General features: G+C 36.2%; 1 protein-coding gene across 1 annotated transcript; it reads right to left on the bottom strand.

Annotated features, from left to right (window-relative positions):
- Positions 1–15,267: 15,267 nt before the first annotated feature.
- Positions 15,268–16,579, bottom strand: hoxb13a (homeobox B13a). The gene is made up of 2 exons (XM_072693664.1): positions 15,913–16,579; positions 15,268–15,515 (listed from the first exon to the last, which is right to left on the bottom strand). Exons 1-2 carry the CDS (start codon positions 16,577–16,579, stop codon positions 15,268–15,270), a joined length of 915 nt encoding a protein of 304 aa, XP_072549765.1.
- Between the last annotated feature and the right edge of the window lie 446 nt (positions 16,580–17,025).

Here is a 17,025-nt window from a genome sequence, read left to right as displayed (position 1 = left end):
AGTTTCCTGTGCTAGTGACGGATGATGCTGGTTTATTGTCTGAAGTGCTACCGATGGCCAGAGGGCCCAGTTATTATGCAATTGACAGTCCGTGTTAGGGCGGACGTCGTCTTGTATTACGCTCAAAAGTCCCTTTGGACATTGACTAACTATAAAGTTCACCTCAGTAATCGCGAAAAAGGACATTTCGGCGCATGACATTTCCACGGCATATCTTGTCAAGGCGAAAGAGTTCTTTTTCAGCCAACCAGGCGCTCTGTGGCCCAATAGTGGCTGTGGTTTACAGGCAAGCTCCTCCCCTTCCAAATCTGTTTAATTCAATTACTTGATCAAATCATACAGGTCTCGAATTGATTTTTATTTTTGTGTTTTAAACATGCCTTAACCTCATCCTTACCTAACCCTACAAACAACAACAACGATACTTCTACTATTACTACTACTACTGCTACTACTACTACTAATAATAATAATAATAATATGCTTTTGATCTAGTCATCCGTAGCCTAGTAGTAACTAGTAGTAAGAATCAACTAATTACATAGTCATACACTGATATATATTTTGGCATAAAAACATTATTGGCAAAACTGTTTCTTAGTTTTTAATAAACACATGTTCAATATGGGATATGTGCAGTGCCACTGTGTTATTTTTTTTCTTTTTATCATTCTTCTTCTTCTAACAATAATTTGTACTATTATTAACAACGACAAAAACAATAGCAAACTACTACTAATAATAATACTAATAATAATCATGTCAAAAACCTTTTACGAACCTGCATGCTTACTAGCAAAATGTATTTCCATATTTTCCATCAAGTTTAATTCTAGCCATAATGTATTTATTTGTTTATGTGTTGTATACTTTACCAATTATCATTTCCAATATTATTGGAATTGTTGTGTGCTGAAGTTAAATCCAAATTTATCCTGTCTTATTTTTGTATTCTGTCATACAATGAGTTGCATTTAATTTGAGGAATTTTCAAATGAATCAGGTTTTTAGTAATTGTTTGATAAATTATTTAGAATAAACGCAATTGCATGTTTTGTTTTATTTGGTATCGTTTGTAAAATAATTGAAATGACAAAATATGCTTAACAAAGTATCAGTCTATTGTGCTCTATGGCTAACACATCACTACCCCCAGAGGTCGCTCTATCAGTGAAATGACAGGAGACAAGTCCACGTTAAATGTTCTGCGTTCATTCATGAACATAACTAACACAAGTTAACTTTTATTTCGGTTCGAAGTTCACATTTATATTGCTTGTTAACAAAGTCAATATTAAAACATAAAACGAATCATTAAAGATGTAGTACACATAATTAGTTTCGCACTGTACTTTGTAGACGTGTCTACTCTTCTTTTACATAGGACATGGCTTGGGTTGATCGCTTGCTAAAACGGTACAGAGATCACGCTGGTGGACGCCAAGAACAAATCATGCCTATACCGAAGGCATTTTAAACAGTCAACCAACAACCAATTTGTGCTATCTTAAATGTAAAAAAACGATACATAACAAATATAGTTATATTCAGGAAACAAAAAACAAAATACACTTACATTCTAATCCAATAACGTCTGGGTTTCTTTCGCCAGCAGGTGAATAACGTCAAATTCCATCTGTCTTTACAATTCTAGTCCGTTCTTTAGAACATAACCAGACTTTTAGGCTTCTGAACCCAAAATTTAGTTTTGACGTTGACAACACTGGGACGTTGAGTAGCCGTTGTTTAGTTTTTGTCTGGCCAGCTGTATTCAACTCCAGACTGACAAACGTCAAATTCCGAGATAACACCTTCCTTCACTAAAAACATGGCAAAAAAAACAACTACCAAACGAATCCCAATGACTGCATTCCTTGCGTTCCAGTTTTTAATCACAAACAGAATCGCTAGTCCCACCCAAATGGCGAGACGATCTTTGGCCAAACTCATGCAGGCTAACTGTAACCATGACAACTGAACCCCCCATTTGCTGTAAAGTTTTACTGCCAGACACTAAACAGCATGTGTCTGGTGTGGAAAGGAGAAGAGATCAGTGTTATTTAGGGTTTTTTTTTTTACTCGCAAGACCTGTGAACTACTATTCCTTTTAAACGGACACACCATTTTCTAAGAGCTTTCATGCAGAAATGATAAAACATCTAATTCCTTTAAGAAGCAAACACAGGCTGATATGTTCAGGCTGGAGGCTCAAATAAGTTAATGAACTTCGTCATGCATATGTGGTCACTATCCTTGTAGCCATGAACATGTGCCATGTGTTCTGTTCATGAATTAACCTTAAATGTGCTATCAAACCTTTTGGTAATGCATTGTGATTAAGCCTATGTGGGATTACAGATTAGGACAAATGTAGAAATTGTAAGCAAAAATGTCAGCAGTTAGTGTAGTTAGTGTACTAAACTACAAGGAATTTCAAACAGACAAATTTATCTCCATAAATTTATCTCCATTTATCTGCATAAGTCGGTTTTGTCAGTATTAGACATAATACAAATTGTGCCTTACATGTTTATAATCGTCCCTGCTCATTGCACTTAACGCATCTGGACCACTTGTTAATAGTTAGGTAGTTAACAGTTAAAAAGTATGGGATTATTTTCTGCAGTTGCTGTTGTTTCTACATTTGGACTAGGTTGCTAAGAATTAAAACGAGACCTTTTAATACTAAACATGCTTTTAAGTGCAAGCTTTAGTTTGAAGAGTATTTAATTAAATTCTGAAACATTGATCTGTAAAATAAAATACAAGAAAAGAAAAGAAATGAAAAATCACCAACTTTTGTTTCATGCATGAAGCAAAGAAGCTATATGGGCATTAAGAAATCACATGAAGCCTGGTCTGTGTATAAACTAGATAAAAACATGCAGAAGATGTAAGTGATAAAAATCCATTGAGTCAGCAAATAGATCTGCCTTATATTTTACCACTTAATAAATGAAAAAGGGATGCATTCAAATGTGTTGTATGCTATACCTTTACACTGAACAAAATGTTGCTTTGAATGTACATTACTCATTTTATGGATATAGCACATTTTATTCTATAGCAACCAAACATAGCTATCATTCAAAACCTTACCAGAAGTTTTCTTTCAACCTACTGGTGGCAACCTAGAAGTGCTATGTGTATATACTTCCATAGGTAAGTATTAATATATATATATTTATTTATTTATATGTTTGAATTGTGTGTGGATTCATTTTTTGAGTAGTGGGGTAGTGGCTTGTGTCTTGTCAAGCAACAATTCCATTATAAAATATCTGATTTTCTTTTCTTATTTATATATACTGCAAACAAACCTATACAACCAACATTTCCTATAATTTATATTCCTATAATCTGAATTTCAAAATTTTGTTGGAGAATTTTACCTCTTCTTTGCAGAACTGCTGTACTTCAAATATTCTCATGGGGTTTTAGGCATACAGTGCTACTTTAAGGCCCTGGCACAGCATCTGTTGGGTTCCAGACTTTGAGTATGTCACTCCAAAATGTTAAGTCTGTTTTGGATTATTGTCCTGCTGCATAACCCAATGATGCCTTCAGTTCAGCTAATAGACAGATGAACATACAGTCTGTATAAGTCTGCATAAGAATGATCTGGTAGAGAATATACCTGGGATATTTTGTTGTATTATAGCTTTAGGCAGAATTGCCTGTTAAAAATCACAATGGTCTGTCCACAAATTATTATTCCAAAAGACAAAAGTGTTATATTTTATTTCCAGAAATATGTGATAAAATTTTGGTTAGAGGTGTTCTCCACCTTTTTATATCTACTGTACATGTCTGGGCATTAGTCATGAAAACTGAGCTGAGCTGAAGCTAGAGACCTGCAGTTTTTCAGATTTTGGTTCCTTCCTGGATGACGTCAGGTCCATGTTGGCCAGCTCCTGGAAAGATTTGCCACCATTTCTAGGTTTATCAACTTAGAGATTGCTTCCACCAGTGGTTCAGTGAAGCTTATGAACCTTGAGGAGCTTTATACCTCTCCTGGCATTGGGCATGGTGCCAATAGGTTCATGTTTATCTAATCCACAGAGTCATATTTTATCACCAATAATAGACAAGCTGTGTGCATTTTCACATCTGTTTTAGCAATGGGTGCAACCTTAAGCAGCTGAATGCATTTATTTTGAAGGGTTGTCCACAGACATTTGGTGAGTTGAAGGTCTGATGATGTTGCTCCCTAAATAAACATAAGAAAAAATTAAAATACTACAATTTGTTTTGAAGATCTAAACACAACAGAGAGAATCAGGAAGGGGAATACTTTTCCATGGTCCTGTACTTAAATAGCCAAACTGTTATTCATTTTTGCTCCATTTGTTTCCATTAAAGCATAATAGAAGGCAAAATAAATAGATTAAGATAGTAATCTATTTATTTAATAGTTTGTTAAATGTGTTATGTGTCCATAAAATGTGTGAAAAAGCGGTGTGAATCATCCTTTTATCAGACAGGCCAGACCATTCCATCTACTGGGAAAAATGCATGTGAAGTTTCTCTCTCTGCAGGATCTGTACATACATAATTTAGGACACTACAGAGGACATCCATATGCCACATGCCAAAGCATGGCTAAACATTTCTCCACAAATATACCAGCTGTAACCAGTGCAGACAAGCCCCAGGTAGCATTCATAACTCAACCTGACATTTTTTGCAGAGGTAGTTTTATGCAAACAGTTTGGTATTTTTGGTCAAATTATACATTTTGTTGTTTTCTAATGAGAAGTAGTAAACACAGCCTCTGTAGCTAATAAGACATATAACATATTTTCAGCACACCCTTATTCTGTGTTTCATAACATTAAACAAGTCATCAGTAAGGCCCTTCCGTTAAGAACCATCATAAACCTATTAAACTAAGAAACTGTCTAAATATCTGAAAACATAAAACCCATAGCAGGGAAAGGCCTCTAGAATATAGCCAATATAACACAACTGGGAGGTCAAGGTGAAATCTGAAAGAACTGTTCACATGCTAGTTAGTGCTGCTAGGAAAAGGAGTTAAGAGGATGGTGCTCTGGTCCACTGTGCAGCCCTGTATACACAAACAATCTTCATTGAAAACTGATGAAGAGAAAAACTCAACTTTAACCTTGTCACAGTGCTTTGAATGACCCTACATAGAAACAACATAGAAAATTTGTGAAATGACAAACAAAAGACTCAAATGATTTAGTTTTTTTTATTTTGTATTTATTGACTGTTATGAAAAAGTAAATGTGCATTAGAAAATACTTTTATTTGTGCTTAGCTAAAAAGGTTGTGATTACTGCTTCTCGAATAAAAACAAGAAAATGTGTCATAGAACTACTTCTGCAAATACAATTCAGAATTTCTCTGTGTTAAATTCTAAATGGTACTCAAGTGGTGCATATATATGGGTATGTGTTCCATTAGTGTACCATGAGCAAGTGAAAGAAGGACCTCTTTCAATGCATTTACTACTTTTTAATTTAACTTATATTATATGATATTATGATATTAACTTCTGCTTTACTCACTTTGGAATTAATATTGTGTTCCTGTTATATTTTTCCTTTGCTTTTTAATATTCTTATTCTATTTAAATAAGCAGAATTACTTTTTCTAGGCATCCCCTGTTAATATAACACATACACTCTTAACAATACAGATTATACAAAGAGTTATTTGACAAAGAACTGCTGAGTGTTTTTATACTTTTAACGTTTACATATGCACACATTTTACAAACAGAGTTCCTTATGGTCAATAGCAAAATGCTGAACTGTTATTCTTTTCAACTGCCACTAGATGTCGATATTGCCTGTCTGTAGTGAAGTGAACCCCCTAAAGAAAGACAGAAAACAAGGAAAAGAAAAGAAAGAGCCCTAAAGTCAAGTCTGATATGTCAGCACATTTAAATAACCTTCTATCGAGGTCGCTTTGCTCTTATCTGGAGTGACAACCATCCATGCTGCTAATCACACAACGGAAAGCACAGCATGCAATGGAATAATGGAAAACCATTTGAAAATAAGACATAATACATTCATAAAGTAATAATAATAATAATAATAATAAAGGATTTAAGAAGAGGTTCGAATTCTAGATTTCCTTTTATGCGAACTGAACAGCCAGCATTTATTACTGGACATGGATGAATTATTTTATTGTTGTGGATTTCAGTGACTTTTTACAGGCGCCAACAGACAATTAAGTCAAAGAACACACGCACAATGTCCCGGGTGACTATCAGAGTGAGAACAATTCAATAAAGAGACTTCCTGTAAAACCTCCAGTCAGTGTCGTCATTGAGAGACTAACCGTTTTTTTCCCTTTTTCACAATCGTAAAACTCCAAGTCGTGTTCAAATCAGAACCTCTCAGAGACATTCGATGTGACCTTGTTTTACTGTGAAGGACGAACACCAGAGAATTCGTCACTCCTGCTGACTGATGCCTCTTATCACGAAACACTGGGCACTTCAAAAACGCTTCAGCGCTCTTATCAAAAGAAAAAGGACATCCCACGTCTGGTTCAAGGGACTTGTCGTTGCAGCGTTTGACCATAAGGGGGCATAAGATAAATCAATTGACACAATGGATGTGGACATGCAGCAGCTGTTAAAATCCCGATTTTAATCCTCTGTGGAAGTGTTGATGTTTATATCACATCATGTATGTACCTCAGAATACATTCCCCACAATGTAGATTATTCATATTTGAATGCAACAACTAGTTTACAAGCCATGTCTTTATGTTGTCAGGCCAAGTGATGTGTGCAATAAGATAAATCAGATGTATTGGAACAGTGTTGAAGCATACTTATGTAGTACTGTTCACTGTCAGAACTAAGTGAAGAGCTTCTGGATAGACAGAAAAAGAGAAATTTATTTTGTGTGTGTATTTCTTTAAAGCATATCTTAAAAGTTAACAATATGGTCAGTTAATATGAGAATAAATGTAAAATTGAAATGGAGTGTTGCAAATATCTTTTATGGTCAGTGAAGAATAACTTTAAAATACAACATGCAGTCATGACTGATTTCCATTACCAGCAATAACTGCAGTCCATTTAAAGTGGACTATTCCTCACTGATCATTAAAGGCACTTTCAGTGCTCCATCCCATTTTTCCATTTCTTCTCATACCAACTGACAGTAGTGTATAATATTTAAAATATCCAGTATTGTACTGCTGAAAATTCAGCATTCATATACTGCAGATTATATCACAATAACTGCTAAAATATTAGCCTCAGCATATTTTTATTGTCAATAAATATTGTTTCTGAATAAAAGTCCTAGTCTTATGTGTTGTGTCAATAGCACAAAGTGGTGATATTAAACTGTTGTAATCAGTGTCCCTGCTAGACAGAGAATAGCATGTATTATTTATAATGTATAATTATGTATATATTTTGCTTAATTTAACAACATTAAGCTACTTATATATTTATGGATCAGAGAGAAGTCATTCTGACATTGTTGCAAATACAGTGTTATAGAGGATGCTCAATAATAAATAACACTGTCCATTGTTATATGCATAAAATGATTTCAAAGTGATAACATAAATATAAATATGACATATATATATTGATAAATTACATTTTGTTAACATGATAATTAAGAACTCATGCACAGTGTTTTCCAGTCAAGACAATAGCAGCAAATATTTGCAAAATTCATTTCATTTAATCTGATTGACCTGGTCAAGATTGCAATGGGTCTGGAGCATGGAGTGGAGGGGGAAATTAAAAAAAGCAAACATAATTTATTGAACACATAAAGATGACATAAATTTAGTCAAGCACACAGTTTTTAATTGCTAGCATATCGTTTTGTATAAAAAAAACGTATAATTCACAAAATACTTAACAGGTGGTATGAAACCAACTAATGTCATTTTTACATTTGTATAGAAATGTGTATATGCTAAGGTAATTTTTACATTTGGATTATAATACACAGACTCTAATTTATGTTTTAGCTTTAAAATTTGTTTTATTGGGTAAATTGGTTTGATTATTAACCATGATGAAATTAAGATACTTACTTAGTTCTCCAAACAAAGCTTTAAAACAAATCAGACGTGCTGAGTTTCACTAAGCTATTGTAATTTATCCAGAATGGGCTGGAGAAGTGGCCTCTTTGTTCTATTTTTATCTTGTTTTTGAAGTAAAACAACATTTTATGTTGTGTAATTAATTGCATAAAATGTAATTGAAAATTGAAAAAACTTTGATAGAACAGTTTTCATTTACAATAGGTAATGCAACTCATTTAATAACAAATAAACATTTAGTAAGTAACGATTGCTACAGAAATGTGTATATGGATGTTTTGAATAGGTTGGAATTAAGAGGAAGAACAGTAACACAACAAAATCGTAATTTATAAGTCTTGCATGCAAAATATATTCTATGATGATTACAATTATTTTATGCACTCCTCAGTATTTTTATAGAGATATTTAACTTTTAAATTCCTCAGAATTAAACCTCTATCCAGACATTTCTTGGCTTTGAAATCAATGTCTAAAGCTACTGTGCTGATTAGTCATTTTCTACTTACAGAAATCCTGAATGTGGTTGAATCCAGTCAAATATCCTCAAGACAAGAATCATAATCTATGGATTTTGAGAAACATACTATCATATTTGTCAGACTGATATAGTGTGACTGTTGGATGCACAGCATTAATGCTTCTTCCACAGCCTGATAGAGTACTGCTATCGCCAAGCATGTCCCACTAACAGAGCACTTAAAACATGCTTTAATTCACTTACTTGATATTTGATTATTCACAGAATAATTCACAGATTATGCACAGAATATTAAAAATATATTCCATAATGGTATGTATACCAGCAGCTGAGTGAAACAAGGTCTATTGGACTCTAATATTCTGAATTGAGTACTCTGTAGTGCTACAAAGTTTAATGTGTGGCATTCATTAATGTGCTTGATAACTAACATATGCCACAGAGAGCATGCACTGATATATACAAAGAGATAAACAATAAATACAAAATACAAATAATAACAGTTCAAGATTAGACTGAACAGGTTGAAATTGAGAAATTACATATGTTTAATTAAGTCCAGTTTAAACATGTTATGCAATACAGTGATTCATATATATGAGCCAGCAATGCTTGTTAAAGCCTTATTAGACCAATGTTTAATTTTTAGTTAACCATTTTTCCAAAACAAGAAATACAATATCAGTGACAAGTTCAAAAAAGATATTAGAGTTATTTGGTGGCAGGGTGCCACTCCTGATTTTACAATACTTTCAGAAACACAAGTTGCTTTACACAAGTTCATAGTGGGCCAAATCTTTATACTGAACTCGATGAACACAATAATCTTTCCAAATATGAAAAATGTATATTAATTTTGCAGCTATTCTCCAGTGAAGTATTAATTGTCTGTGGATATATTTTAAGCAAGCCCACCAAACCCTCCAGTTGTTTAAGAGTAGGGTAGCAATAATATCTAATTGCAGAACACATGCTGAGGTTGGATATTATATTAAAGTATCAAGCCTAAAAGTAAATCGTAATACATCCCACGGTATATATATATATATATATATATATATATATATAGCAACTATGTGATAACATTAGGCTAACTGACTACAAGTATATTTGGTTTTATTATTACTTTTTTAATAGTATGAGTTATTAGTAGTAATAGTAGTAGTAGTAGTAATAGTATGTAGGCATGTATGTATATAACAAAGATACTAAGGAGTAGAACAAAAATCACAAGAATATGAATTGATGAATATTCACTAATAATGAATATTGCTGTCGCTGTTCGATTTCATGCTTCGATATTGCATGACAAGATAAACATTACATTTCTCGCGACAAGATAAATAATCACCCAGTAATTGATGCTGGTTCCAATTGTTTATATCTGCCTAGACTTTAGCTGAACTCTGTTGTCGTTTGTGGTCTGTGATATGCCTTTATGGTATATTCGTAAGGTCAATTCATCATTGTGTTCTACCTTGACAGAGGTAGGTAGGGTAATGCTGTACATTAACGCATCTAACATATCACATCCGGACCACATCCACAGAGCGCTGCGGGTTAAAACAGCTGCTCCTAAACATTTTCGGGCGGCGCACATTTGGATCCATGCAGATGTTTGTGACGTGCGTTGCGGCGTATTTTACTTTCATACTTCTCATACCAAATGATGTTTTAAAATGACCTGCTCAGACATAATGCAAATTACTTTGCAGAGTGAAGCCTGCTGCGCTTCAGTGGTGCTATTCAATAAGAGTAATCACAACCCACTGCAGAGTAATCACAACCCACTGTTAATAAACACTTAAATCGCATTATTAGTTGCTGCAATTATTACTGATCTCGCCGCGTAAATGATTTCGGTGACACGGGAAATAAAGAAACAAATGAGTTATCATACCACACCCAATTCATTCGAAAAATAACTCGACTTTATAAGGTCAACATAATTGTAGTGCCCTGTAAAATTTTACACATGAGTTGCGTGCTGCATGCCAATACATTTGGTTATTTTATTGCATTGCCCTAAAGTTATGTTGATGGTGTTTGAAGCTGCACGGTATTTTGTTGCAATGGGACAAGAGCCATCGCGTGATGTCACCACTCACGGGTGGCCCGGTGCTCATTAGCTCGACCTAAACGTTTTTTTGTTTGTCAACACAAATCACTGTTCCACTGTAATTGTTCTACATGCCAGAATAAAGCGTGCTGAGCATACATAGTCTAGCTCATTAGCTCATACCTGCCAGGGACAATAACACCAGAATTGAACCAAAATGAAAACTTCTGTTCAGTTTCTTATACTTGTCATTTTACAGTGGCCATAAAATAGAGGGGAAAAGAGTTTACTGAGCGTTGACAGTGCGTGATCAACAGCATGAGTGTTAAATATATAGTCTATATATGTACAGTAATTGACCGAAACAAAAGGCAGTTGAGGTTTTTGTGCAGTTTATTACTATAAAGGTTGTATTTATTGTCGCACCCGTATATATTTCAGTTAATAGTCATATTTTGTTGAAATACTCGACACAGGTACGTTTATTTAATTAATCCAGGGATAAAGGGGGCTAAAAGTTTGAATACTTACCACTCTTAAATAGTCTTTGCCATCGCTAACAATGGTCCTACACTGTGTAAATAGAAGGAACGCCGTATTGAAATGCTTAACTGTAACTTTTGTGGTAGTTTTTGTTGAGTAACAAAAGAACAGTTTCGCTTCTTATAGTATTCAAGCAACTACAATGATTCAAATTAATTTAGTACAAACGCCCCGAATTAACCTACATTTGTAGAAAGGCAGAGTTTGATTAAATAGAAAGGCAATATATTTAAAATGCTCTTAACCTTAATTGACCGAATGTACATCGAGCTAGATTAATGCAGAAGGAATATAAAGAGAAGCTTGTAAATAGCTCTCGGTTGACATCACTTTAAGGGAAGAAAAAATACACATATCCTAAATAGAAAAGTTAACGTTTACATCACCAGTATAAAGGCTGCGCACCACATACTGCATAGCTGTGCGTGTATGCACATTATTAAACCACTGAATAAAAGGTAAAATTGTGTTTGGGAATACAACTGCACACCATAGTCGATCGATGCATGAGCTGGAATGTGTCCAAATCAGTCAGGTATTTATTTCAGTGTTAAGTTAAATACTGGTTTAAATTATATACTTCTGCCGGTGTGTATCACTTTTTACCTCTGAACTGGACATTTTCAATAAGGGCGTGTTGCGTTTTCTTTTACGGTGAAAAGGTAGGAGAAATCAAACACTTCAAGCTGAAATCCGCTTTTCCAAAAGTAACTGTCGAGAAGGTGCATTATATTTCGCCAAGGTCAGTTTTGGTCGTGCACAAACATTTATCCGCGCGTCGCTAGGGCCTTTCGTGTGAAGTCGTTTCTCTTCCTGAGTCTTTGGACAGCAGTGGTCAGTGAGCCCGGGAAGCAGACAGGGGCCAGACAACTTATTGTTTACAAGATGTCTCAAGTTCAACTGCAAAGTCCGCCGCGTAACAAAAGCCTGTCCGAAACGCAGACAGGACTGGAGGGGTTGATGATCGGGGGTGGGGTGCTAGATGGGGGAGGGGGATTGGACCTGAACTTGAGGGAGACTTGTCCAGCATTTCTTTAAAGCGAACAGTGCTCCTACAACAACAGATTTGAAGTGCCAGTACAGACTGTCTCACGGTTGTGAATAAAAAGAGCAAAATTGACATTTAATGAACAATAACAATTAATTCGAACAGTCTGGTCATTTTCATTTGTGTAGTATTTTTGTTTTAATTTATTGGCAGTTTGTAATTCACTTACAGTAATTCTAAAAACAATTTCAAGCCGCTGCCCAGAACAAAAAAGGAAAGGTAGTCTTCGGGAAACAAATAGTGATAAAATAGACCTACATATGGTGTACATATGAACAAAATAACCAGGAATATTGACTACATATTTATTTTAATTATTATTCACTTTCTCTGCAATATATAAGACAACGTGTGTGTGTGTGTGTGTGTGTGTGTGTGTGTGTGTGTTTGTAGTATTATTATCTAAAGGAAGACTTCAAACGTCAACAACAGGTCCTACTACAGTTCATGTATCATGTTAGTTTATGCATCCTATTTCAGCAAAGTCATACAGCACAAATAAACGTGGGGAATGTAACGTTTCAGTAGAGGTTTTTAGTGCCGATATACACTGGAATCTGTGCCTGCCATATGATCGTTAATTTGCAAATGAAGGTGAAGAACCACAGTTAAATCACAGTGTAAACACCAGGTAGACGCACCGTTTGTTAGAATGCTTTTGTCAAGTTCAATGTTAACTCGAAGCGGAAGGAAGGGCCTGCATTCTTTATTGCCTATTCTGTAGTAGTAGTAGTAGTGTGGGTGAAACCACGTCTACATTTATGGCTTTGTTTGGTGAAAACCCTGAGCTGCTAGGGCAAGGCAAACTAAAGAATATTGGGAAACTAACTGTAAAGTTTACCTATAAGCTTATTACTCAACACCCCCCCCCCCCACCCCACACACACACACACACACATTTTCTTCCAAAAAACAAACAAAAACGCTAATTTCACAACTTCTACCAAGATCCCCTGGCCTGTCTGCACAGTTTCTCGTTTATTTGACTGGAAGGTAAACAAGTAGAGAATGTGCCATAAATAAATGGTATAAAACATTTCATGGCGGCTACAAACTATATACGTGTGTTTAGTGACTAATCATATACACAGCATTTGATAAACCTGGCGATGAATTCTGAAGACTAAAATTATGTCACAACTACGTTAGCATATTGGTTGAGTTTCTTCCCAAAAGGCATAGTCTTCACTTCGTCTTGTTGTCCTGACTAACATATACCAATCATTGCAACGTCGCCCGACTGCGTTAACAGGCCTGACACCCGTTCATAGTTACTGTCCACTTCAATACCGTTAGTGTACATTGTTTTCTGGCCAGTTACGGGCTGGGGTGCTTGTACGAGTTAAAGAAACCCGTAAGGACATAAACTGATGGGTTGTTAGAGCAAGCAGAGCAAAGATAATGCTCAGATCGCGGTGACGACGGTGATTATGAGTAATGATGCCCCTTTTACATCCCCTCTAATCCACACCGGCATGAAGTGTAGAGCTGCAAGGGTCACACAGTTAAACTGTTTGGACAGCAACGTAAATTACGCCTGGAGGAGATTATAAAGTAGATCAGGGTGCGTAAATCTGTTTACCTGAATGAGATACGCAAAATGAAGATATTTATGTCTTTGAGCTCAAGGTTTAAGGCACTATAAAGTGCTTTCGGTAAGCAGGAAGTGAAGGGTGCTTGGACCTGCGGCACCTTCAGAGAATTAACAGCATTTCTTTAGGCGAAAGAGAAATCAAGGGTATTTGTATCACTACAAAAAACATCTCCCAGGCATACTTTGGACGGCAGAAGTCGAGTAGAAACTCGTAGTTTACGCGTGTGCCAAAAAAGGATTCTGTGTTAGAGCAATGCTTAGATATTCATGAATTCTTACATGGATTCTTACAAAGCTATTGCTTATCTGAACAGCACGTGACTTTCAAGGTCAAGGTTAAAGGCTGATTTAGTGGGTCTGTCTACAAGTCGCGCGCTCCTTCCCCCCACGCTGCCAAAAAGAGATTACCTCGCGCCCCAACCCCCAACAGTGCATTTCAGATCCTGTGTTTTGAGCATGAAAGCTCACTTTTTTATTTATGCATTGAAAAGCAGTCAGGGTACGTTTACATAATTTCCACTGGAATTACGTGTGGTCCAAATAAGTTGACAACACATTCAAAAATAAAAATGTAAAAAATTAGACCCTTGTCAAAGACAGTCAGAAGAACGACAACAAAGTTGAAGTAAAATAAAAAAAAACACCATGAGAAGTTTTAGTTGGAAGGGTTGTACAGGCACCATAAACGTTCTAATGTGGTTAAAATGAACATACATGTAAATTCTACACGTTTTAATATTACATCAGGTTATCAAACATTCACCTGATTTCAGTATACTCAGCAACACACATGCCTGATCCAGGGCCGCCTAATTTTGTTAACACCTTATACAGGTTGCTGAACCAAAATTTGTCTTGCAAAAAAGTTTTATTTTGCATGCGATCGAGAAGGGGGAAATGAATATACATTTACTCATGCAATTGATACAAAAAACAAGTTGTGAGAAATACAATTTATTAAGCATTTCTCTCTCTCTCTCTCTCTCTCTTTCTCTCTCTCTCTCTCTCTCTCTCTCTCTCTCTCTCTCTATATATATATATATATATATATATATATAGGTAGATATATATCTACCAATATACATATATATATATATAGGTAGATAGATAGATATGTTTTGTTACTTACTGCATTACAATAGACATAACAGTTTTAAGTAATATTGATGAGTATAGTATAATAAGCTATAGCCCTGCAGCAACAACACTGGCATGCCTAACATTTAGTCTATATGTAAAATCCATATAAAACACAACTAAAAAGCTTGAAGCACACATAACGTTACATTTAGGTAGGCATATTTACAAGAATATAGTCCTTTTAGTTCTGTTCTGTGTCCTATTTAAGTCCATTTATATAGTCGTTTGCGATGCAAATACGCAAGCAAAGAAAGCACAAAGAAGCCCAGTAAATAAAACATGACGTCGACATTTTGTTCTTCCATCTGAAGTAATAGTGGAAAAGTCTGCTGAAATCCGCACTATGGCGCGCTGGTCTTAACTTTGGCAATAAATTTCTTTTCCTTTACCCTCCTGTTTTGAAACCAGATTGTGATCTGCCTTTCGGATAAGTTGGTTACCGCAGAAATCTTTCTCCTCTTGTCTTTTGTGATGAATTTGTTGGCAGCGTACTCTTTCTCCAGTTCCTTGAGCTGCACTTTGGTGTACGGTATCCTTTTCTTTCTACCTCGGCGGAAAGAGCCTCCGTCATGTTGGTGGGCCACAACATCTGGAACGAATAACAAACAGGGTTATTATTGACGGACTGGTTGTCTATTAATTACACAAACCATATCTTAACAGTCCACACGAAATTCGTGGAAGCTGCACGGTTCAAAGAAGCCTGGGAACTACCTTGCGGTATTGTGAAATGCACAACGAGCTAGGTAAGATTTTCGCTGCGTATTTTTTGTCATTATTATTGTTATTGTTATTACTGTTATTAGTATTATTACTATTATTATTATTATTATTATTATTATTAAGTATAATGATAATAATAATACTAATAATAATAATAATAATAATAATGTTATTGTTGCTATTATTATTGTGACTATATATTGTTGTAACGCTCAATACGAAATGAAATTAATAATAAAATACTTGGTATGTATAGGCAATACCTGCTAGCGCAGATTTCCATAGATGGCCCGCTTGGCTCTGGTCCTTGGAGCAGTACATCTGACCTCCCCATCCATTAGCTAAAGCCCAGGGCTGGTAACTGTCCATAGGCAGGAGACTGTCGTGCCGAGGCTCCCCTGTCCCTAGGGTCTGGACCACCGACACGTCCAAATAACTGGCCATGGACTGGTACGGACTGGGATAGCCGTGGTAGAATGCGAACTCCTTGGCCCTGCTGGGATACTCTTCAGACGTTACCGGGGTGTCCATGTATTTTTCTGCAGTGTAGCTGAGCGCGCTCGGTTGAGTGCAGGACTTGAGCGAACCCCGCCCCATTCTGCAGGGATAGTAGCTGTTGCCAAAGTAGCCATAAGGAATAGGCCCGGTGGACGAAGCTTGAGGAACCGTAGGGCATGGAGTGCACTGTTTGCTTGCTTCGGCCGAACTCGAAGTCGATACGTCCACGGTGGAATAACTGGAGCCATGCACAAGGCTGGAAGGGTGAGCGCTCAAAGCCGAGTGGGCCATCAGATTCCTGCACTGGTTGGCCGCGAAATTACCGCTACCAACCAGACCTTCCATGTTCTTGTTCAGTTCATCCAAGTTGTTTTCATACACAAACATTACCGTGTCCGCCCAGCGAGGATTCAGCAGCAGGGAGGTGGTCATAGCACGCCTACCATTCGGACGGAGAATTATCTTGCAAAGACCTGAGCAAGGAGCAGGACACACGGTTACATCTACACAGCTGCATTGACGCAATGGAGTAAAGTGTGGATCGACGAGCAGTCATTGGACGAAACATGTGTCACGTGATGCTCAAAACTAACCCTGATGAAGGAACTTCAGTACAGTTTTTTTGTCGCCCTGCTGCTTGGTTCCAGCAAAATGGACGTGGAGGTGCGCATCTGCATCTTACCTCCTTCCAATGCCTATAAGTTTACATATTAGTAGACGTTTACAACACTTTTGGTGTGTCGTCGCCACGTTGCCTGTAACGGCGTTGAAACAGAATAGTGTTTACAGAATAGTGCCCTTTTAGTAGTCCAGTTTGTACAATAGTATTTTCCTGCATGTATTTAGATTTTAAATACGCAAATATGCAAATGATTAAT

Source organism: Salminus brasiliensis, chromosome 12 (genome assembly GCF_030463535.1).
Source record: "Salminus brasiliensis chromosome 12, fSalBra1.hap2, whole genome shotgun sequence".
Lineage (NCBI taxonomy): Eukaryota > Metazoa > Chordata > Actinopteri > Characiformes > Bryconidae > Salminus > Salminus brasiliensis.
The sequence above is the reverse complement of the archived record's forward strand: the minus strand, read 5'-3'. Positions and strand labels throughout refer to the sequence as shown.